This window comes from Pholis gunnellus, assembly GCF_910591455.1.
Source record: "Pholis gunnellus genome assembly, chromosome: 14".
Classification (NCBI taxonomy): Eukaryota; Metazoa; Chordata; class Actinopteri; order Perciformes; family Pholidae; genus Pholis; species Pholis gunnellus.
In genome coordinates this window covers 16,631,743-16,656,686 of record NC_136541.1, presented here as the reverse complement: position 1 = coordinate 16,656,686, position 24,944 = coordinate 16,631,743, and the positions used below count along the sequence as shown (strand labels likewise).

At 43.1% G+C, this 24,944-nt stretch overlaps 1 protein-coding gene across 2 annotated transcripts in view; it reads right to left on the bottom strand.

The window, feature by feature from the left end:
• Window positions 1-7,682, bottom strand: part of pbx1a (pre-B-cell leukemia homeobox 1a) — a 46,275-nt gene extending 38,593 nt beyond the window's left edge. For both annotated transcript variants that reach the window (XM_079173446.1, XM_079173447.1), the window contains exons 1-2: window positions 6,957-7,682; window positions 6,110-6,183 (exon numbers count right to left, since the gene is read on the bottom strand). In XM_079173446.1, coding sequence (XP_079029572.1) covers window positions 6,110-6,183; window positions 6,957-7,144 — 262 coding nt within the window. In that variant the 5' untranslated portion in view covers window positions 7,145-7,682. The remainder of the gene's footprint in view (window positions 1-6,109; window positions 6,184-6,956) is intronic.
• Between the last annotated feature and the right edge of the window lie 17,262 nt (window positions 7,683-24,944).

The window sequence follows — 24,944 nt, the reverse complement described above, 5'->3', positions numbered from 1 at the left end:
ACTCTCAATCCACCTGAGTGTGTGTGTGCGTGTGCGTGCGTGTGTGTGTGAAATAAAGAAAGAGAGAGAGAGAGATAGAGAGAGAGAGAGTGAGAGAGAGAGAGAGCACTCCCCTGCATCTAAATGTGAAACTACTCTGAAACGAGGGAGACACATCCACACCCATCTCTCCCCTGTCCTGATTAAAATAAATGGTGCTATCTGCACTGCATGACTCACTACACCATGGCATTACTATCAGTAATTGAAACATCCAATCACTACTGAGCCATCAGCCTCACTGCTCTTCCCCATCTGACTTTGTGGCACCTGATTGAACACCCCACTGTATGGGAAGTAATACGGGATATGCCTACGAGTTCGTATGAAGAAATGCCGAAGAGGGGAGCAGAAACACTGCATCAACGGGGGTGCAATTCATGCGTTTGTTTGTTTTTGCATGATATATAGTATGTGTCCGAACGGGAAAGCGTAGTGTACGGGATGTATAGAAATGTGCACGCGTGTCAGTGTGTGTGTGTGTGTGTGTGTGTGTGTGTGTGTCGCCCCACTCAACATCCTAAGCAGATATCCAGGGAGAGTCGGGTAGCCTCATTGATTGGTGTTGATTCCATCTGGGCAGCGAGCAGCGACTGACAGTGGATCTAAGCCGCTTCGAAAGGCAACCATTAATCTTGGTCCTGTTTAAGCAGCATGTATTAATTTATGTCATTTTTACTAAGTCAGCCAGGGAAGAGCGCTTGCCATTTTACGTTTGACTGTTCATCGAAGTCAGGGAAGGAAGGGGGGGGGGGGGGGGGGGGGGGGGTCCTTTTATACAACCCCAGCATGCTGCCAACACGCCACTTACATCGTAGTGGCAGGGTGCCAAAGAAATGAGATCCCCACACCTCAAATTAAAGGTTATCAACTGCCTTGGCAACCACCCCGATCAAAGCACCCGAGAAAATCTGAATGTATGGGTTACATTTTTAGATATAAGAAACGATAATGACTCTTCAGTCAAACAGCGGGGGGGGGGGGGGGGGAATGTGACATGGTGTGCATGTAAGCAACTACTTTTAATACTATGAAATGTGAAAAACTAAACTGTGTAATTCAGAGGTTTTGCAGTACACAGTTGGAGCCCCATGAACATATCAGTAATACGATCTGCAGGTGTTTCAACGCCAACAATATGAGGATATACGCGTCCACCGGTCCTACTGCGTGAGGCAATTCCACCAGACTGTGGAAAATCCAATCATATCCAAACAGCACCAATAAGAAAAACAATGGCTGAGGCAATTGCAACTGCAATAATGTCACCAGAGCTGTTTTGAAGACACTAAAAGCTGCTCCAGAGACAAACATCTGATAAAAAAGAAACTCCACTCCGCCATAGAGCGAATTTCCTCTCTAAAGCAATTTTATATTCGATAAGTGGGAAGGCATTCTTAGTGTAATGGATCTGAATATGATCTCTGTCAGAAAACTAAGAACACAGTCTCGTATAAAAGCTCTGTTTGCGGAATGGCCAGGACTGCTGCATCTGATAACCAGATTGAGAAGTGCAGGAAACAAACTATAGATAGAGATGCAATGCATTCATATTCTGCTGAATAGGTGAACTGATAAACCTGTTTCCCTGTCCTTAATGCTGTTTCCATGAATGTGAAAAAATGTGCGTGGAGGGAAGAATTGTTATCTGATACATTTAAAAAGGACATGGACACACACTAACGTGCATGCATGTGGACAGACACCACACAGGAATTCAAACTTTTGATTTTTAATTTGTTTTTAAGGCTGAGAGAGGCAGAAAAGAGCTGCTTCAACTTCCCAAAGAAAGAGGGCAACAACAAACACACCTGGCGACCTAGCTATGCTCTCACACACACACACACGCACGCACACACCTACGCACACACCTACGCACACACCTACGCACACACGCGCCCCTTTGCCATACGTTGACACGCAGACTATGACCATTCTACAGCCAGATCTGTTATCATGGCTAATTACAACTCCCACCTCAGATATACAGGGCTGTAATTAGCCTCTTAAAACATGATTAACATGTCTCAATTAAGCCAGTCAACATTTGCATAATATATTAGCTGTCCTAATTGCGAGAGAGTTTATATCAGAGGACAGGAAACAGCAAAAAAAATAAAAATACACGCTGTAAGCTGGTGAAGTGCACTGATAATGTAGTGGATATAAATTTAAATATAGAGGAAATGTCGGTCGGTAAAATGGAATTCAGTCTATTTTTGTTTGACATAACTCACTTTAAAAAACAAGGATAAACTCACAATCAGCACATCCCGGCTCAGACTACTTACACAAATATATAACGTGTTTATTGTTATTCACTAAGAGGAACGTCTCTGGTAAGTGGATGAATAGTTTCCTATAAACTCGCAAATCAAAGCCCGGCAACGTTTTCTCAGGAAAACTTTGCCACTCGTTTTGAAGTTATTTATTTCGAGCCATTTAAGAGAGAACAGACAGGGTCCTGTTCAGCCTTATTTCCGTGGAAACTAAAACATGGGGGGGTGGGGGGTGGAGGGGGATAAACTGCTGCTTCGGCACTTCCAAGCCGGGGACAGATATACAGTCTCCCAGCTAGCGCGGGGAAACCAAGGACATAGCCATTAGTTTCGGGACAGCGCCACATTGGAAACTAATGCCTCCATCTGTCACTGGAGATGAGAGGAGAGTAACAAAGAGCGGCAACACTAACCCCTGAACTCATCATGGACAGCCATGTCAATTAAATACTGAAAAACAGCAGCACTGGGAGCCATAGTGACCAGTCTATCCACTGCTTCATGGGGGCTCAACTAGTACCTTCATCAACGCTTAACGTTAACGTTACAGGAAATACCGTAAATAAATAGTCATTTGACTTTTTACCACCACGCACCTTTTCAGATATTTCAAGCCTAAGCCTAAGAATATTAATCTGCAACTTAATTGATTAATCATTTTAGCCATTTTTAAAGCAAAATGCCAAACTTTTGTTGTTTCCAGCTACTCCGACGTGAAGATTTGTTGATTTTTTTCTGTTTTGTATTATTGTAAATTGAATATCTTTGGGTTTTGGGATGCCGGTCGGACAAAACAAGAAAACTGAAGATGTCACTTTAGCCTCTCTTTTTTTTATGGACAAAAAGATTACTCATTTAATCAAGAACGTAATCAGCAGACTAATCAATAATGAGAGTAATTGTTAGTTGAAACCCATCTAACAACACAGCATTTTAAGGATAGTTATCAAAAAGAAGAACTTTTGCTTTGTGCTGATATTGAAAACTTGAAAGTGACTAGACCAACACATACTGTGAATAACTAAAATGTGTGTACATGTCTAATTAGCAGGGCGAGCTTTAGTGGGGGGGTGCTGCAGTTAGCGAGAGCTACTGATTCAGCAGGTCTACGGCTCCGATAAGTTCAACCGGTGTAATGCATTATCCGTCTGATCACATTAGTCATGCAGGAGCTCAGCATCTGACCCCGGCCTGCATAGGGGTAATGTGAGGCTGCTGACACGAAGTGGCCTGACGAAACAGTCCCAGGCCCGCAGATAGAGAGACGGAGAGAGAGGGAGAGAGAGGGAGAGAGAGAGAGAGAGGGTAGGCCTGAAACCTGACACCCATGAAACACTGACTTGGTGTCTGGCTTCTTTTACTTAGTCAACCATACGTGCCAGCTTCCCTCGTCGTAATGGTTCCACACAAACAAAGACACTCTCCAACTCTCTTCACAGGATGTGAAGCGAGCACAGGAAAACAAATTGTAAGTGCTTCTCAGGAACTGTAGAAACAATGATAATATTTTTTTTTTGTGTGTCGAGGGGCCCCGGTAGTCAGGGCAAACATGAAATACAACACTGGCGGGCCCGAAAGGAACGTCTGTAAGTGGTAACACAAAACCTCCGCCGTCGTTTTTCTTCATAAGCCAGCATGCGAACCTGAGCTTGTTTAAGCTTGCTAAATACTCTCCTGCCGTGACACGGGCCCGACCCCGGCACAAATATACAGGGAGCGGGGCGGGGTGGGGTCATCAGTTAAGGCCTGCTCTGTCTGCTATTGGCATGCACTCCCCGCCTTGTTTGTCAGCTGCTCGCCAATGGACACCTCGTTGCTGCAATGTCCCCATATTGCTGCTGTCAACACAGGCACGCCACCGCTGCACCACGAAAGAGGTAACACGTAACGCACGCGAATAACTACATGCGACAAATGATATATGATCCAAAAGAAATGTCTCCACTCTTCAGTAAAAGGTCGAGGGGAAGGGCCGGCCTCTAAAAAGCCGAACCGCTGCACTCGTCTCCTGCTCGCACTTGTTCTCACAGACACTCTTGCAACAATGTAAAAAAAAAAGAAGAAAAAAAAAAAAAGAAAAGCGTGGAGAAGCTGACTCTTTGTAAAGAATATGAAAAAGACCTGACAAATTACAGGCTGTACCCCGCTCGCATACACTGCACTCAGCACATTTGGCTGTAAATGCCATGGTGAAGGTTTGAGTCATTTTCTCTGTCACTGCAGTGAAAGGATTTTTCAGTTTCGTCTGCACAAGCCTCCTATGGGCGAAGATGAGCCGCAGCTCAGCCCTTCAAACGTAGACGGGGAGGACACAGCGAGGCAGCCATTGAGGCTCGATTCTCTCATAAATTGTTTCGGTTATTCTTAACTTTTAAATGCTTTTCTGGCTTCATCAAAGCAACGTAGTTATTTAGGGCTTGCTGATTTGTGGTTTCGGAGCATGTTTTTCAAATACACTTGGGACTTGGGAAAAAAACAAACAAAAAAAGCTGATTCAAAAGAAAAAAAAGAGAGAGAATATAAACTATGTTGAAATATGTTCACATCCAAACTTGGTCCTAATTTGCAGGCTGAGGGGGAGCCTCTCTCTCTCTCTCTCTCTCTCTCGTCACAGGCTCTGTGAAATCCTGGGTTGCCAAGAACGGTGGGAAGAGAGGAGAGGCAGGGGGAAAAGCCAGGAAAAGGTCCAAGTCACTTTGTTCTTCTTTTTGGAAACGAACTCTGGCTGAACCCAGGGAGACGCCAGACAGTTTACAAAGAGCTCAGGCATTACTCTCTCCCTTCTCCAAGCCTTGCAATTTAGAAACAGGGCCCCAACCTACTGTAGCTTTCTCCTCACAGAGAGCACTTTAACCTTTAAATCTGATGAAAATCCCAAAGTGTCTGCTGGTTCCTTCTAGTTTTTTTTTTGGGGGGGGGGGGGGGGGGGTTGTTTTGAAAAAACCTGTGCCAAACTCTGACTCATAAGAATGAAATGTCTGCCAATAAGACTTCATGTAAAATTAAGGAAAATGGCACTGCACTCCATACCGACCCTGTGTTTATTTTTAACTGTCATGGCTGTTGAGTGCAACCGACCAGACGAAGCGACAAGGCTATCTCAATAACCTCAAAGACAGCTTCAACGTTGTGCTCACCGATAAGGTTGTATTGGATGTTTTGTTTTATTTCCTCCCTTGAAAAGCCGCCTCTCAAACCTCGCCCGGCCCCATCCCTCAGAGAATATCCACAGGCTTTCATCACGTGAGCCGCTCTTCTTTTAATCTGCTCTTAAGTGAGTAATAATTCACACATTCCTCTTCATGACTTTGACTCTTGTTGCAAACATAAACAGAAAAAAAATCCCTCTGACCTGCCTCTGCATTTAAAAACAGCTCACTTAGCAAACACCGTCAAACTCAGGCCAAGGAAAACAGACGTGCCGGGGTGAGAGAGTCCATGCCCCAGAAAGGACCAAATGTCGGCATGAAAACACTCCAGTCCAATGACAGCCCCTCGTCTGGGGCCAGTGCATGGCGTGTGACGTTTGACAGGGAAAACGTATCACAAATCAGAAGACTTTTTTGTATGCCCAATACATTTACAGTGGCGAGAGAGAGAGAGAGGAATGTCAGGATGATCATAATCTCTATTTGTATTTTTTTTTTTGCAAAATAAAGTAAAGAGGTGACGCTACGACACTGGGGATACACTATTAGTCCACGAAACTGACAATATGCTACAATAGCATCTGTGAGTGTAAGCACAAATCCAGCAAACAAAAGAAACAATAAAGGAAAAACAAGACTTACCTGTCTTCTCTTTTATTTCACACAAGACGTTGAAGAGAGCAGGTTTCATTCTGTGGCAGTTCAGTGCATGCTTCCTAAAAAGAGGACAGGACATCCCTTTCCAGATCAATATTCAAACAAGTGGAAATAGTAACAAAGCCACAAAAACAGCGGGGCATTCTAAAATCACCAAAATATCACCGTGAAGATTATTTCTCAGATTCTCCTGCTGTTTCTCAAGCAGGCTAATTTGTAAAGACCAAAGTGAATACAAATATGAATACTATTTCGACTGAATCCATAGTCTGTGAATTTAATTATTTTTGTCACATAAATGCACAATTAAGACTTAAAAACAATAATAATACAAAATGCAACAACACTCAGTAACATTGCACCTGTAACATGCCTCAAGTGCATTTTGCATTATCATTTTGATAATTACTGATCAAAAGTGCAGGAAAGGATCTTCAACATGTTATCATATAGCACAGGATTAACGAGGTAAACTCCTTTGTAACAAGGTTAAAGTGTCTGAGAAACTGCTTCAGTTCAAAAAGCTCTGAACAAATCATCCTAATCTACAATAACCTGCGATAATTAATAGTTTTGACTAAAAAAAACATCAACCCAAAAGTTGTTTCAAATAATTAAATACGAATCCTAACAAGTTTCTTTTTGGATGGTCTTTTTTTATTCGCTTTCCTCGCAGGCACTTCGTTGGGCGTAATTGCTTTCATTTAGAAGCGCACACCACAATGTAAGCTTCCCCCTCCATCCCCAACAACATTGGCTAATATTACCGCTCTCTTATTAATACTACAAGTGTTTTGTTGTGTGTGTTTTTTTTTTGTTGGTATAGCCTCACCTTGCCTGTGCTTCGTCTAAGCTTTGGTCTGTGATGGTCATTATTTGCTGTAATATGTCTCCGATGTCCTGCTTTCTTCCCTCTCCGTCCGTCCCCGCCGTGCCATCCTGCATATGCTGCGCCAGGCCGGGGTGTCCGGCCATGCCTACCCCGTGGGAGTGCATCAACCGAGGCTGCTCGTCCATCATTGACCACGGTCTCTGCTGCCTCGCCTCCAACTTTAAAATTTTTATATCAAGAGGTTGGGGGGGAAAAAGAAGAAAAATATCCTCGGAAATTCCTCTGCGTCTCTGTCAGCCCCGACACTCCTCCTTTTTCCTTGGTAAGCTTTTCTGGATTTGGGAGGAGGGAGACTGACAAACCCTCTCTCTCTCTCTCTCTCTCTCTCTCTCTCTCTCTCTCTCTCTCTCTCTCTCTCTCTCTCTCTCTCTCTCTCTCTCTCTCTCTCTCTCGCTCTCTCTCTCGGTGTCTCTCCCAGCTGGTTTAGGTGAAATCTGATCTGAATCGCTGCTTTTGGCTTTAGCCACTCCTGCGCCGCTACTGTAGGGAAGGAGCGAAAAAAAAAAGCAGGATTGAACATTAAAGGCTCCTAATCTGATTAAAAGTAGAGCGCGTCGAGCTCCTCTTATGTGAAACCTCCGATGTAGCCTCCTCGCGAGCTTGACGCGCTAAGGACTCAACTTGCCTTTGAAGGTTTCGGATACAAAGTAACCACCAACTGTTATTGTTCCGCTTATGTCTGGTAACTGACTCATAATCAGAGTATGGATGGAAAGCCTCCGCCCCTCGAGCCACGATTGGAGAAGAAGGAGCGCGCAAGTCCCACCTCGGTCCTCTCCGAAAACGTCAATCATCCTCCTCGGGAAGGTGGGACACTGTAATAAACATAAAGAGATGTGACCGGACCGGGTGGCTATACAGTGATGGATAGAGAGTGAATATGTAGCCTAATAAATAATTGTGAGTGGCAGTGAAGCTCTGACCCAACAGGACAGCATGGCGGTGCTTGTGGAAGACACTCTGTCAACCCTGACTATATATTTTCCGGCTGAATATTTACATCCTTGTAATCAGTCAAAGGAATAATAAATCAAGATGAATTTATTAGTGTGTGGGAAGCACTTTTACAAGCCTTTTGTTGTATCACGGGACCACAGCCGTTGTTATAGCAAATGTAATGATGCCAAAGTCTAACCTGTATTTAAACATCCTGGCACAACAATTTTTTATAATTGATTAAAGTGGAACTCTGCCAAATTTGATTCATCAAAGTGTGTTTACACATCTTGGGGGAGGACTACTGCATATGTGATAAAATGTTGTATAAAGTCTTTTGGGGCTCCAGAGGGAGCTGTGCCAAATCTGACAAATTGACTCGAGTGATGTCACTCGAGTCAATTTGACCCGTTGGTTGGGTCTAAGTTTGAAGCTCAGACTCTGTAAGCCCGCTCCTCACCTCTGCTTGAGAGTAGAGACTTAAGGCTGCACTCTCCACTGCGAGCATTGCACACCCGAATCTCCAGCCAAACTGTTAGCGGATGAGTTGCATTGTGGGTTATGAAAGTGCCGAATGTGAAAAGAATAAAAACAGTAATAATAAATAAATAAAATAGCCTATATCTCTGGTTCTGCTGCATCAATTTTGACCTTTTTCTAAATTTAAACTGTCCATTGTGAGTCTGACAATTGTATTGGAGTGCAATGCTAAATATACCTTTTTTGTTTTTTGCTTTTTTAAGCAAATATACCAATAATTCACCAGTTCTAGCTGATCAAATGTGAATATTTGAAGGATTATTTGGTATTCTATGTCATAAAAAAATATGTGTTTATTGTTGGTCGGTCAAGCAATTTGAAGACGTCCACTCGGGCTTTGGGAATGTTTTTCATATTTTATAGACGACAAGATTAATCAAATAATCAGAAAAAAAAACAGCCGGCAGATTAATCAAAGATGAACATAATTGTTAGTTGCATGCAGCCCTAAACCAGACCTGTATTTGAATTGCAGTTTGCATCAAACATGCAATATTTGTTGTTGCATGCAAATTATCTCCCATTAACACCAAAAATAAATAAATAACTCGTACGATGAACACGCTGCAGTTCTGTGGCTCAGAGTCTGGTCTCATGCTACATCCAAATGCTTCCTTCCCTTCTTTTACTGGCCGGACAGAAATCGATCAGTCAGTTTTCTCATTACGTGCTGAATAGGGAGGTAGGGCAGTAATTGTCACAAGGGGCAGGGTGAGGTTGAGGGTAGCGGTGGTGATAATGTCTGACACTAAGGAGCTGCAAGACTGCACAGTACAGCCCCGAAATGGAAGTCTGCAGTCCAACAGCCATTCTGCTTTATTTTATACCCTATTTAACGGGGTTATAATGACGGAGGAGTATCTTTGTGTCGTAGACCTTAGAAAGGAGATGATGGTTCAGTTGAAAACAGACATTCTCTGAAATGTGAAATACCACCTTGTACTTTTATTTATCACCCAATGATTTGTCTACAAATGAGTGCATATACAACCACACTTTGATGTCAGGTTGGTTCTTTAAACCCATGACACCCACAGGACTGCATTGATTAGTGTGGAATACAGTATGATCTAAAGAGCTCTATTTTTGCTGTATATTAAGATGCATTCCACTGTTAGCCAACAGAAAGAAATTACCTGATTGCTTGTGGATGTTTTTGGGAAAGTAAACCCTGAATAGAATAAATCAGACCTTGTTTGTGGCTCTGATTGCTGTATTTCAGAAAAGGCAGCATTTGAAGCCTCAATGAAAGAGAGAGAGAAAATCATCTGACATAGCATATTTTCCGTCCATTAAAAGCAAATGTGTTGTTGCAGCATTAATAATCCTGCAAATTAAAAAGAAAAAGTGGGATTTGATTAGAATTGCAAATGAATTGGGATGTAAAAATAGTCGTATAAATAGTAGATGTTTTTCTCCTGAAGTTGCAGAGTTGTTTTTCAGAGACTAAAAATGTTAATGCCATGCATGTCTAATCCCCAAAAGAAATGTGAACTAGTTGAGTTTGTTGAGTTGTGTTGTGTTTACCATCATGCAGTGAGGCTGCTCTGATGAATATGGAAGAAGACAGAATGTACCATAGATGATACTACGTTTGTGAAAGGAAAATGGCTGCTTTTCTAAGTTTTTCGCACAAGCCATCTCAACTAAAATAATGTATGGATTTGTGTAATGTTGTTTGGGTGGTCTACCCAATTCAACATCAATAAGCAGAGTAAAAACACTTGATGAATGGTTTATAACACACTATATGTGAAGGAAGACAGTCACACACTCGTAGCCACGATGCAAAAAAAAGGGTATTGAGAATAACCTGTCATGTCGAAATGTTTGTAAATGATTAACTGTGGTCAGCACCTCTCCAACACTGACAAACACTCGTCCAACACTCGCATCGTATAACACACTACAACACTGTTGAACATAGTTGTAAACAAATATAAGGAAATCTTGTTATTATAACATTTATTTTTTGTGTTTATTCATTTATTTGTCAACGCTTGATAAATTATAACCTAGTTGTATAAAGCATGTTGTAACTGTACACACGTACAAATCATTCACAAGCAGTTTTAAAACTCTTGATGAATGTGTTCAGAAACATCATTACATACAATTACAACTATGTTATGTTATCAAGCATTCATTAACTATGAAGAAAAATGTTATTTGCATACATCTAACAGTGGTTTATTCAGCGTTTATTAAGTGTTAATAAACTACACTGCTTATAAATGCTAAATTTGAGGGTATAAATAATGTGTTACCTGATATCTTGTAATCTAATCAAACCTCAATATTTCAAACTATAATAACCAATAACAAACAAATACTGACTCCACAACACTCGTTCTCCCATCTTGACCAGGGTCAACCCCCCCCCCATAGAGAGCTGTAGGTCAGAGCAGGGTAAGTTATGTATGAGCTAGGAACACACCGAGGGAGAAAGCAGCAACTGCATGGCACATCTCTCCAGGAAGTAACCTTGATGAAAAATTCAGTTGTTTGCAGCTCTTGGCGTCCCTCAGGCATGAATAAAGTGAGGCCCAGACAGAGAGAAAAGACCTGGGCTCAGCTTGAAACTACTCACGGACCCACTGCTGAAGAACAAACACATCGGCCGGCATTAGGAGATGGGCGCGAATTAAACTTTAATCACACCTCAGATAGATTAAGCGACAGGAGTCGAGTCAGCATTTCCAAGCCCTTGGCCTGCCTCTGCTCACCATCCTCCTTTGAACTCCAGATAAATTAAATACCCACAAGTTCCAGTTTCTTTGCACCTCAGATTAGCTTTTAAGCATAAGAGGTACTTGGAACAAACCTGAGGTAGAGAGCAAAACCTGCAGCTGCCCAGTCATTAATGGGATGTTGTATATAAATCATCCCATTAAAAGGTTGCCACAGAGATTTAGTATCGCACCTCCATAAAGTTGGGGAGTTGCGAGAGACATATTCACTGTCAAAAGGGATGCAGCAGAGGTCGAGATATCCTTTTAGTCTTATATGCTTTATAGTTTAATTCCTTAGTGTAGGTCAAGGTCCAAACATGGTGGATCCCACACTCGGATAATAGTAAAATGAAGATGGCTGAATTCCATTCATGCTTCAGTTTCAGGGTATTGGTTCCTTAGCTCCCTGCTTACATGGATGGCATGATATAATTTAATGATATGACTTTCTAGACACTCTAGAAAGTTTATTGTAGGGTGCTGGAAAGGAGGTTTCCGATCAATTGTTGAACCTCAGATCCAGGAGGAGCATTGCGGGTCCCGTCCTGGTCGTGGAACAGTGGACCAGCTCTTTACCCTTGCAGGTCATTGAAGTTCGTCGACTTTCAGTCATCCAGTCTACATGTGTTTTGGGGTGACTTGGAGAAGCCTTACAACCGTGTCCCCTGGGGTACAGCGGGAATATGTGGGGCCGGGGTCACTGCCAAGAGCCATGCGGTGTTTGTCTAACCAAAGTAAGTCAGTACCTCCGAGTCTGAGGCCATGGTTCTCTGGCAGTAAGCGGTGGATTGCAGCCTCCGGTTTGGGAGTGAGTTACTGCCCCAAGCGAGGGAGTTCAAGTATGTTGGGGTCTTGTTCACAGGTAAAAAGTAGGCAGGAGATGGACAGGCAGTGAGTTATGCATTGAACTGTACCACTGTGGTGAAGATGGAACAAAGCCCGACAGCAAAGCTCTGGATTTACCAGTACATCTATGTTCCAACCCTCACCGATGGTCAGTGGTGACCGAAAGAATGAGATCTCAGGTACAAGCAGCCAAAAATAGCTTCCTTTAAAGGGTGGCTGGGCTCAGGCTTAGAGAGAGGGTGAGGAGCTCAGACATTCAGAGGGAGAAAGGGGCCAACTGAGCAACTGAGGTGGTTCGGGCATCTAATCTGGATGCCACCTGAACGTCTTCCTTTAGAGGTTTTCTGGACACGTCCCAGTGGAAAGTGAAAACACCGTCTTCACATGCTGGGACACCTGAACAGAACCCAGCCGTCCTTGTTTTTATTATGCAGTAACACCTGTGCCTTTTCTATTGGACTGTCGACTGTGAGAAAGGTCTATCTCCAAAATGAAACTAAAAAGAAGCTTTCATTAGACATTCTCTGCCGAGTCTAAAGCCACCAGTTTATATTTCAGGGCTTTTTGATAAAAATGTGTAGTTTAAAAGCTGAAGCCTCCTGATGACAGCATCAGGCTCCTTTTCTAAAAACTCCCTTAACAGCAGCAAAAAACACAATACAGCAGTTTTCACAGGCTGATCTACTCCTCATGATGAAACTTCACGTGTGAAGTTGGCGTAGCGCCCCTTTAATTTAGTCCTGGCGGTGAATATGATGGCGGTTTTCTCAGTAACCACCTGGAGATGAAGCTTATTCCTTCATCTTTTCTGAAACTTAATTCCAGAAATCTTTATTTAAATAAGATATTTTTGGGGGGAAACAGGTGAACTGATGTTGCCTCTGTCTCTGTGCCTTCATTTATTAAGGATATTACATTTTGGTGAAGATGGAGAATTTATGATGCGTTTCCTTCTTAGTTTGAGGAAAACAAATTTCTGCCTTCAGCCCAGCAGGCTTTTCCTGTATCTCGTTGCCAATGATCATTTTTACGTGGATAAGCTGGATGTGCCTTTGTGCAGCTGAGGCTGGGTCAGGGTGAAGGATGACTGATATGAAGGGGTTGACCTGTCACATAGCATTTGACTTACTATCCTTGGAACAGGATAAAAGGGGAGCCAAATGTCAAGTGATACAAGTGATGCATCCTCACACACAAGCACACGCACACACGCACACACACACACACACACACACACACACACACACACACACACACACACACACACACACACACACACAGAGGGTTGGGGAGATGAATGTTTTATAATAAAACCTAAAAACCCACCAGCCATTCTGTGGATGGCATGTAAAAACAGTAAGCTTATCATTTCCGTGAAAATAATAGTCACCGGTGGCACTCGCAGTGTGTGTCAGCCACAGGATTTCCATGCCCTTTTCCGTGAGTGTGTCTGTTCTTGCTGTAGGGCCCCTGTAAGCCCTTAGACCTCTTGGCAAAGCGTGGGCTGTGCCTGGTGGGGGGAGATGTGACGGATGCCGGAGCCTCGGAGCTCGCTAGCTGCTCTGTGAATTTTCCCAGACTCATTTGCATTCATAAAGAGCCTACTCCTTGTCACAGAGTGTTTTCTTTTTTTAGTCTGCCTCCAAAAATCCTGTGTGACTCCTGGTGGGAGTGCGCCGGGAAAATCCGACTGTCAAAGACGACAAGATGAATGAATCCCGGTGTCAGACAAGTGTGGCTTCAACGATGACAGATGGAGGAGAGCTGTCCCTCCGTCGATCGGTAGGCTTCATTTTGGAATAAATAAATCTGAATTTCACCCCCTCCCATAATTACAAGTGTTGCTTTATTTGACAGCTCTCTGTGTTTGTTGATGGGAGTGAGTGTGTGTGTGTGTGTGTGTGTGTGTGTGTGGGTGGTGGGAGGTGGCACTGACCAGGTGACAGCTTGATTTAATTCCACATGGGAGTGACTGCAGTGTGGTGCAGTGGTTTTTTCAATTCTGACTTTTCATTCTAGCTTTTGTAATCAAGCGTTGATGCGCACGTGGAACAGCAGGTGAACGTAAACATGCAATTAGATGCAATTCATTTCCAAATTATCCTCAGGCATCTGCTGCTAAAGGGTCCATGAGCAAAATGCTGCATCCACCGCATTAGAGAAGTTGTTCTGTATGTAACCCTGCACTCTGACCTCGTGTGAAAGAAGGGCAGGGACATCACAAGGAATTCTGGGGGCTCATTATCATTCTCTTCTTCTTCTAAAAAAAAAAAACGCCGTACAATGAACTGCTGTTACCGGAGGACCCCAAACATTAATTTTCACAGATTCTTTTGTGCAAAAAAAAGAAAAAAAAAGAAGCGACACAAGGCTTTGAAGAGCTTGTCCTTTTTTTCCACAAAAAAGTAGAAAACAACAGAGCAAGTTGAATGTGAGCGACACAGATTCCCTAAACCTCAAAGAACGCGGCGCAAGTGGAGGATGATAAAAAAGGAGAACATCTGGTGAGCCGAGCACAGTGCCAGGAAGAGACAAAGCCATGTGTCTGGCAAACACATACCTACACACATACTGCACGCACACACAAACATTTATTCATGCATGCACACTCAAAACCCGCCTGCCCCTGAACTTGCAAACACGCAAAGAAAAGCACACGCACTAACAATCACACACACACACATGCACGCTACATTCATTGTGCCAGCACTCACGCACACAGCAGGGCGCAGCTCGAGAGAAAGAAATAAGAAAAAGCAAAAGTAGGATGTGATTGGAGAGTCTGCCGTTCAGACAAGACTAATCTGCATACTCAGAGGCTTAGAAGTGAATATGCATGAGGGAATAAAACGATATGCCTTCGAGCAGACCACCCGCTCTCTTTGGATTACTGTGCCCACCTCCGAGCCTTTTATCTTCTTGCTAGCATGCAATCAAGTTGATTTAGTTTGCACCGGCTGATGGTTTCATACAATGGATTGGACTAAAGAGATGTTAACCTGTTGAGAAAAATAAAAACAGTCACAAAGCAAAAGGAAAGTAAAAAGAGAAAAAAGGGTTTCAAATTTGACCAATAATATATGTAGCAGAGTTATCCTTGAGGGTGTTTTTTTCATGCACATTTTTCAGGCCTGATTTAGTTGACTGTGAGGAGAATTAACTGAAGATAGAAAAGCTAAATAGAGAGAGAATGAATATTTGGATGAACTGTGCAGTATTAGACACAGAGCTCTGATGACCCATCAAATATTGAAGAAATGTCTGCTGGAACCATGAATTCATATTTCAGACAGACTTCCTCTAAGACTGTCCTCGCCAATGAATGAATATTTCATTTCAGAAAATGGAGTGGCCCTGAAAGGCACCATTACCAAACCCAAACGTCAGGGGGAAAACATTCCCCACATTTAGCTGGAAGTTAGGGTGAAATGATAAGAGCCGTCCATGCGTAACACAATCAGATGGGGTTATGCATTGGCATCACATTAGCATGGCTGTATTTGACTGCATGGCAGCATACGTGTGTGTGTGTGTGTGTGTGTGTGTGTGTGTGTGGGTTTTCCCAAATGACTCAAATGAGAAACCGGGGAACTCGGAGCAAAAGGGTTTTCAATTCATCATTTCGCTCATCTGGTGAAAAGGAGCAATAGTCAAACATGTTTCAAAACTCAGCTCACACAGAGTCAGTGCATTAACGTGAAGAGAAACAATCTGATCTGTTAGGTAATTATCAAATTTGAGTAAAGGTAGTTTATTTTTTTATTTTTCATGCTAAGAATATTAGAATATCCCATTTAGATTAGCTAGATTCTTGCTGGAGATACCTCATTATTATTATATATATATTCAGGTCCCTTACGTGTGCACGTGTGCATTGAGAATGCTCTTAAATCCACAAAACAACAACTACATTGCAACTAATAAACAAGTGACAAGGCATGGGTTCAGTTTCAAGGACACAAGGGCGGGGGGGGGGGGGGAGCTTGTTAATGTTAGCGGTAATGTTGGCTAACTCTGCAGAATGTTCAACAAGTTAACAAGAAGACATAATGAAATGAGGTATTCCTCTTGGATTGTAAATCAGTTTGTGATAAATTTGCGCTCGCAGAGACTAATTAAGACTGCTCTTTGTAAACATGCTGAGACAGATACAGCATAGAGCGAACACACAGTTAGTGTGTATGTTGGTAGCTACAGACAACATTTGCATAATCAGGGTGAATAAACAGGGACTAAAAAAAACACATTCAAAGAAATTGAGGAAAATTATTCAGCGGAAGGGGAAAAAATAGAAAGACGTACTTTATCAAGAGCTAAAGCCGATCCTTTTCTTTCCTCCCTTTGAACATATTTTATATATGTCCCTTCCTGGGCTCTGTAAATTTGTATATATAACGTGAAGCAAACATTTTCTTCTTGGTTAGATATGCTAACTAGCACCATAAAATAGAATCCATATCCCACCTTCATAAATCTTTACCTTTATGCAGCAAAAAGTAAAATGTTGGGGAAGTAATGTCTCCTTTTTTTTCGGGTGTTGGAAGAAATCCGATCACTTACCAAGCTGCAATCAAACTGGGGCTTTAGAGTAATCAGTAATCACCAATGCGACAAGTGCTAGCACTTTATTTGAGTCTTTTTTTTCCTGTGTGTGCATTTAAACACCGTTACTGCTCCTCATGTCGTACTGCACCGTGTATGCCCAGAGAAGCAGGAGAGGTCATTCCTGAGCAACAACACCTGCAAAGCCTCCGCTTCTCTTCCCCTCTTGAATTTTCCCTGCACACACGGAGAGACAAAGAGTACAGACAGAGATGTCCGTGGTGCGGAAACAGTTAAAGTCATAAAGACGTACAGTACCTCGGCCCTGACCCTGTGCCCTCCTAGGTATCCCCCTGCGCAGAATTCTTATTCCCCACCAAACTGACAAAGTGTTTTTAATCTTTTCTTTCCCTCTCTCCTGGAGATTGGGGAAACAAAAATCAATAGCTCCTGGCAGGCGATCTAGCAGGCTGGTGAATTACAGGGTCTGCGCTGCAACCAGAGCGCTGCATCATAGGGGCCTTGGAATGAGAGACCTTGGGAGAGGCATCAGAGACACGGAGGTTGCAGGGTCACTCTGGGTCCGCAGTCTGAGGAGTGGGGTATTTACTGCCTAGGCCAGCTCGCCGTGATGAAAAATAACTGCCACACGGCACGGAGAGAGGGATGGCTGGGGTGAGAAAGATGGCGAGAGAGACAGATAAGACAGACAGAAAGGGAGGAAGGAAGCGAGGGAGAGAGAGCGAGGTTGGTGGTGCATATACGAGCAGCTGAGGTCTGTGGAGTTTTGCTGTGATTTGTGTGTACTCGACTCATGTGCTATGGGCAATACAGGTATGATGTCAAGCAGAAGACTAATGCTTTTTTCCCTTCTCTCTCCCAAAAGGGAAATGATTCATTAGCGTTTGGTTATTTAGAACGTGGCAGCTCTGGCCGATCAATATGCATGGGCCCGTCTGTCAATACGTGATTTCTGCTGGTAATTAGCTGATGTGGGCCAGTGGTTGTGGATATTGCCTGGCAACTGACAGCCTGGTTGTTTCTGTCATCACTGGGGGGTGCACAGGTGGTAGTAGCTCACAGCTGATCGATAAAACGCTGTGCTTCAAGGTCCAAACCGGGTTCATAAAGACATCGGCCATGATAATATATGGCGTAAAGAGGCATTTCTGAAATGTTCGTTCATTCCGGCACGAAAGAGGGTTTGGATTTGTGCTAGAAAAAAAGAAAAAAAAGTCATTCAATCATGAATCATAAATAATAACTCTGAAAGTTGAAGTTCTACATAAACTTTGAACAGCCATTTCTGTAAACGTACATTTGCTCCAGAGGTGGAGGCAGCATCTCAGGCACTATGAAAATGTGTCAAATCACTCAATTATAACAACTCGAGACAGCTGGCAGCGAGACAATTAGGAGTGTGAAAATGATAATGATGATTATGATGAACAAAAATTTTAATTGCTTTGTTTTCAAAGCGATGACATATTTACAGGCTAATTTGCAACCTCTAGTCTGTCTGTGGCCAACGTGAATTTCTTGGTAACTTTAGCAACTTTGAAAGGATCAAATCATTGCTGTCTCCCAAATTCTGAGATTTTTCACACTTAAAATAGATTGAAACATTAAGTGTTTCTTTATGGGTCGAGAAAATTCTCCTACTTCTAATGACCACAAAAAAACCAACCAAACAACCACAGAGGGAGGCAAAATGACCACAAAGACACACACAACTAGATTTATACGTAAGGGATGTAAGATTACCACAAAGAGACGCAAAATAACATTAAACAAATTCAAAATGACCACAAAGAGATGAAAAACGGCCGCAAAACAAACACAGAGAAACAAGAAAAGGCCACAAAGACACGGCAAGCATCCAAGAGCTACCAGACGACCACAAAGAGATGCAAAACGACAACAAATAGATGCAAAGCGACTAGAAAGATACGTAAGATGACCACAAAGAGACACAGAATGACCGCATGGAGATGTAAAATAACTGCAAAAATGATGCTGTCATAGGACAGCGAGAATGTGTAGTTTGCAGTTTCAACAAAAGCTCATCAAAAACGACCAAAGAATGGACACATTTTTATTTCTGTATGCAGACACCGTCACAATTACCCAGTCATACCAGAAAAAAATGGCATCTTTTGAGCCCCTTAGATTTAATCAATTAAACCTAGATGCAAAATTGGATTTATTTATATTTGCTCTGGCTTCTATTTGCTCTCCGTTACACTACTAGCAGCACAATAAAGAGTTTATTGAAACACTCTCTTGCATCAATAAGACAATGCCATTCATTGAACTCTAAACATTAAATTTGCCTTTATTCTTAAACAAATTATCTTCAGTGCTTCGCCTGAGCCGTGTGTTATGATCCCTCATTTCACCCTCACAATATATGTCTTAGTTCCTAAGTTCACTCAGAGAGAAAAGCCAACAAGCGGAGGAGGTGTAAACCCCTGCAGAAGGATGCCTCTCTGTCTCTCATTGGCATTTGCATATTAGAGTGTTTTCTGGGGAAAATGAGCTGTAGAAATTAATTCAGGATTAATTGGTGCCTTTATCTCGTTAGGACAATCTAATTTAGGGGATGATGGAATTGTTTAGACTCCCTTTTGCATAATTGGATTGCGGTGAATGGCTGTCATTACCGTCTTTTTAGCATCGTCTGTGGGCCCCCTCTCTCTCTTGCAGGCCCCAGCCTCATAAAGAGCGATGATGTGTTACGCCAGTGTTTTGCTAACCCCTGGAACACACCACGCACGCTGCAAGAGGCAAGCATGTGGCTAACAGCGCAGCAGTGATTAACTCTCTTCTCAGAGCCATTAGCATTACGGCGAGCAGCACGCTGCTGAGGAGATTTTCATATGAACACATAAGCATGTGGCTAACAACACGCCGATCATCGACCGTTAAGAGACAGCGATTAGTTTTTAGTCTGCGCCGCTGTCATGCTTTGTGGTTTGCGGTTCTGACAGCATCACCTGACCCCCCCCCCCCCAGAGGAGCCAAGGGGGGGGGGGGGGGGGGGGGGGGGGGTTTGAGCTGGGATCTCAAAATCTCTCCACGCTTTTTGAGAAGTGCTTTTCTTCTTATTCCTCGTCCGGGCACATTTCCGATACATTTCGTGCTTTCATTACTTCCACACCCTCTCTGAGACAGTTTGCAGTGGTCTGTTGTTTCTTTCAACGTGGGATGAAAATCAATAGACGAGGAGCAAAGCTCATGTAAAGGATCACTCGCTGGAATACCTGATCTTCTCACTTCTACAACATTGATGTAACTATGGAAACAAGTTCCCAGGATGAACAGGGATATGCCTATCCACTGACAAAAGGCTTTTTTATATCTCTCCCAGCCAGTTGCCCTACACCACAACACGGGAGAAGCTCATATCTGCTGCTCCCCGTTATGATATCATCATCATTTTTTTTTCTGAAAGCACAAATTGTATAGATATTATTCTGCGGGCCGCTCTCTGGTAAACAAGGCAGAGTGAAATCTAATCCATAGTGCTGATACTCGGGCTGTTCCAGGCTAATTGAGTTGATGTAGTCTGTCCCTGGAGGAGCTGGACATACAGTAAAGACGGACTCTATAAAGTCATATAGCTCATGTAGCGTACTTACTGGAAGTGACTTGCGTTTGCATTGTCACAGTTGGCAACAGTCACGATGCCCATTAAACTACAACCTCATTACTTGCATGTTATTATGAGGAATAAACTGCAGAAAAGAAACGACGTGCTACAGTGTCTTTTCTTATATGTCTTCCGTCATTCTCTATGCCCCCCCCCCCCTCCACACACACATGTTCGTGATGCATACAGTGTCATGCTTTTGATGCATCTTAGCCCCCCTCTCCTCGTCTAGTGCCATTTCCATTCTTTGCATAAATGCAGTCTAACAGTATTAAGTATTCATGCGTGTTGGGGAAGGTGGTGCCTGTCCTTCAGGGTAAGTGTCAGGCCTGCGTGCGGCACAAGAAAAGCCCCGGGGAGAGGAGAACATTAGGATCCATCAGCCTGACAGACAAATCATTCTCTCATGTAAACATAAATATGAGGGTATGTTTCCACCGCCATCCCACTATCTGTTGCTAGGCTACCTTGCATTAAGCAGTGTAGCTGTCCCTGTTCATTTTGCTCCAGGGATTCCAGCAATACCATCATATAACCTGCTGAGTCTTAATGAGAAGGCCTGCTCATATGAGTGGATATGAACATGGTGAGATGTGAAATTTATTCAAAACACAGGAATTCAGCTGTCTGTCAGCGCAGTGGCGGCATGGAAATGTTTATGAATTTGAAGTGTTTTGGAAAAAGAAGCTTTGAGGGAAAAATATCTCTCTGCCACTGCACAAACACACCTGACACAGGAAAAGGTCACAATGGATCAACACACGCATGCACTGATGCAATACACGTTGGCTTACACACTTGCTTACACACACACAGACACAGACACACACACACACACACACACACAAACACACACAATAAACAATATGTGACGCTGAGCTCCATAAAGGTCATTTGTTGTTGAGAAATCACTGATCCCCAAAAGCATTAACAAAGTCAATTAACTATTCTCCCGCAAAGAAGAAAGGAACCCATCTCCAATAAAAATAGAGCACCGAGCGTCGTCCAAGCGGCCCCCACAATTATAAGTACTCTGCGTCCCCAGATAATTATGTGAGCCATAAATGGGGCGAGAAAGACAGTAGAAGGCAATGGTCACTGAGAAGAAAGAGCCGGGAGATGAGGGAAAGGAGCGCCAACAGCTGGTTTGAATAGATTGTGTGTGGGATGAATTAAAAAGTTGAACCTTTCCCTGGCCGCATTCAGATGTCTGCCTCTGGGTGATTAATCATGGCCGTCAGGACCTGTAATCCCTTTCAGTGGGAGACAAATGCAGCCACTGTCCTCTCCTCCCCAAAGCGCCAAGGGCCCAGGGCCACCAGCCCGCCCGCCTGGTCACAATACCTGAACCACAGAGAAGGCCCCCTGGGGAGCGGGGCCGTGTGGACACACTGTAATCTGCTCCAAACATGATGGCATGAACAAAAACAGCGAATTTCAACAAAATTGTATGGCACCCTGTATTGGTTTTGTACATCCTTTTCTGTATCTCGCAGTCAATAGTTGAGGCAGGTGGCACGACTGCAGGTCCAACTGGTGAAAACGTAAATGGAGCAGCGATGGAAACAAAACAAAACGCGCCTTCGGGGATAGAAGAGAAGCCTGCGAATGGCTTTTAGATGACAGAGGAGTTTTCTCCCTGACTGATATCAGACCTCTTCTGCTTGCAGCTGCTTTAGTCAGTGAACTTCATGTCACGTTCCTACACGGTGGTAAACAGCTGATCTAGTTTAGAAAAGACAGTGAGAAAGTCAAGAGCCAGCAACATTGGGAGCCCGGGAGAAGAAAGTGTGTCATCAGCATAAAAATAGAAGCCCTCTAACGAATTCCTAATCATATCCCCCATTTCCTCCAGGGGCTATGCTAAAGAGGTTAAAACACCAGCCGGTAGATGAGGATATGTGGCGCATTAGCTCTAGAGATTCATTCTTGGCATTCCAAAGGTTCCACTGTTATTGATTGTTAAATTCCCCATTATCTCCCCAGAACTACAAAACATGACTGCTCTCTGTGCAGCAATGTGTCCTTTCTGCAAATGTTAAAAGCTCCATAATGTAGAGTCATTTCCCCTGAATGTCTAACACTAGTGAGGGTATCAGGGACGCTTTGTGCCTACTTTGTCAATCAATCAAGTGAAAATAATATCTTAAAAGCAAAATGCACTACTTACACATCAAAGGCAGCGGGAAAAGCATCAATCTTGACTTAAGCTCGACTGAATCAAGTAATGCCCGTGTGGCTTTTACGAGTGAATAAATTGAATGCCTTTCAAAAGAGCGCCCCCGTACTGATTCTAATGGTGAATATGGCCTCAGAGTGATCACCTGGAAAAAAAGAAACTTAGAATTAAAAAATCCTTTGTATCCGACAAAAGGCAAAATGTCAGTGTTCCCACTGAGTGAGAGAGTGCTTTTATATGTGTGAAAGGTTGTGAGGGTAGTAATTCAGCGCGGCCGCAGAAGGTGGTGCACGTTGGCAGCATGGCAGACTGTGGAGAATGGGCCACGGCCAGCCGTTTGCAGAGCCTTTTGTGTGTCTCTGTTTGACCAGGCGTCTCCTGGTCCACATGAGCACAGCCTCAACACATCTAGCAAAGGAACAAAGCAGCCATTATCAGTCCTATCTCATCCCCACCCTGCCTCCACTCACTGACACCCAGGGACAAACAGTGGCAGGGCCCAGCCGCTCAGCTTTGCTGGGGGACTCTGAAGCGGACACTGAAGCGGACTGGGAGGTCCATTAAACACATAGGCGACACCTTAGCTGTGGACAAACATCAACACAATGGCATGCAGCACCGGTTGCCACGGAGATGGGGGAAAACAGAGTACAACGCCGGCGGTGACAAAGAAAGGGAGGGGTCAGGCATCGTGGGCCACTGGCAACTGAAAAGCCTGTGTGAAGCACTCGACACCCTTTTTTTTTATTTGTGCCACAAACACCGAATACTTCAAGCATCCATTCAGTTACATGTAAAGAATGTTATTAACAACAAGTCACCTGCATACAGGATCTTTGCAGAGAAAGGATTCTGCAATAACGTGAAGTGTTTGCGAGTGAAAGTAGTGTTTCTCCAAAATTGACAGAAGCATATGTGCAGTTTCAAGCTTGAAGTAACTCTACTCTTAAACTGAATGCTGTAAATATCATTGCATTATATTCCTTCACTGATTTAAAACGTGCTTTGTAGCGGAGCTGCTGTATTTTGAGGAAAGTAATGTGTATATATATCATCCAATAACTGAACAACACACATTTGCTGGTCAGCGGAAGTCATATTCTTAATTTCTTACATCGCTGGTCAGAGAACACCAAATATCCCCATTTTAATATTACATTTATATTATATTATTTTTACGTTTTTGGATAAACTGAAGGATTAAAAAATGCTCTGAAGACTTTAACTTTGAAACGACCACACACTACTACAAGCCAAAAAGGCGCTAGATGCAAAAAAATAGCCAATGAATGTGTAAGCTTTGGGTCACATAGATCGTCATCAGAGCGTGACAGTTGTGCTCTGACGGAGCACTATGTGATGAAAAGCTTAGACAGTTAATTAAGTGTTTGCAATAAACATAAGCACACAGATTTTGATTGTTTTCGTCTTGAGGCTTGAGGAGATTCTCCTCCTTTTCGGGACAAACCTTAAATCCCACTAAAATATCTAAAGAAGAGCATTGTCAAAAACGATTTAAAACAAGTCTGTTTTTCTAAATTTGTGGAAAGTTGACATTATGGAAATACGTGGCTTTCATTGGACAGCGAGAATATGTTGTTAATGTTTTGCAATCAATCTGTTAACAGGAGCCGTTTTTGTTTATTAATGATGGATGTCTCACGTTGCCAACTGCTCTTTACGACCACAAGTGCAGTTCAGAGTGTTGAAAGGACCGTGGTGAAGAGAGCGAGATGAGAGAAATAGTATAAAAATTAGAGTTTACATGTTTCTGTCAGTATATAGTGGCTGTTGATGACATTCTAACAAACCAAATAAACACAATTTATACCTGTTCATTATCTATTATGTATAGTGTAATGTGCTTGTTACTGAGATGTCCATGACTAACCAGTTGGGTGTTTGCAGATTCCATTCACATTAAAATATTATTTGTAATTTCTTGCTGGGGTGCTACAGTCTGGTATTCTATGCCTAAGTCTAGAAATACCTGTCATTATATCCATAAATCATAAAGTATTTACAAACGAATGGAGTTGAGGCCTTTAGATGAGGATTCCAAATGTTAACTTAATTCAAAAGCTGCGTGGGCCATATGAGGTTGGACATATTAGCTGAGGAAGCAAATATGCAGGAATTTGTTGAGGGTATTGTGAAAATTGGAGTTTCTTGCGTTGATGCAATTTTCAATCAGCGCAATCTGTGTGTGGTGACTCGAGGTGCTTTTCTCATCACGAGCTTTTTGCTGTTCAAGCCTGCTTTCCGTCTCTTTTTTTACTTATGACCCACGAAAAAACCCGTCGATACAATCATCCCCTCTGACCTCTGAATCTGACAGCATGTCTGCTAAACACTTCAAATATAAGACTCACTTTTGTCTCTCTCTCTCGCTCTCTCTCTCTCTCTCTCCCCCTCTTTCTCTTTCCTTCCCTCTCCTCTCTTCCTGTGCTGCTTGTGTGCACAGCTCTTCCTTCTCTCCACCTGCCTGAGCTGCTGTGGCC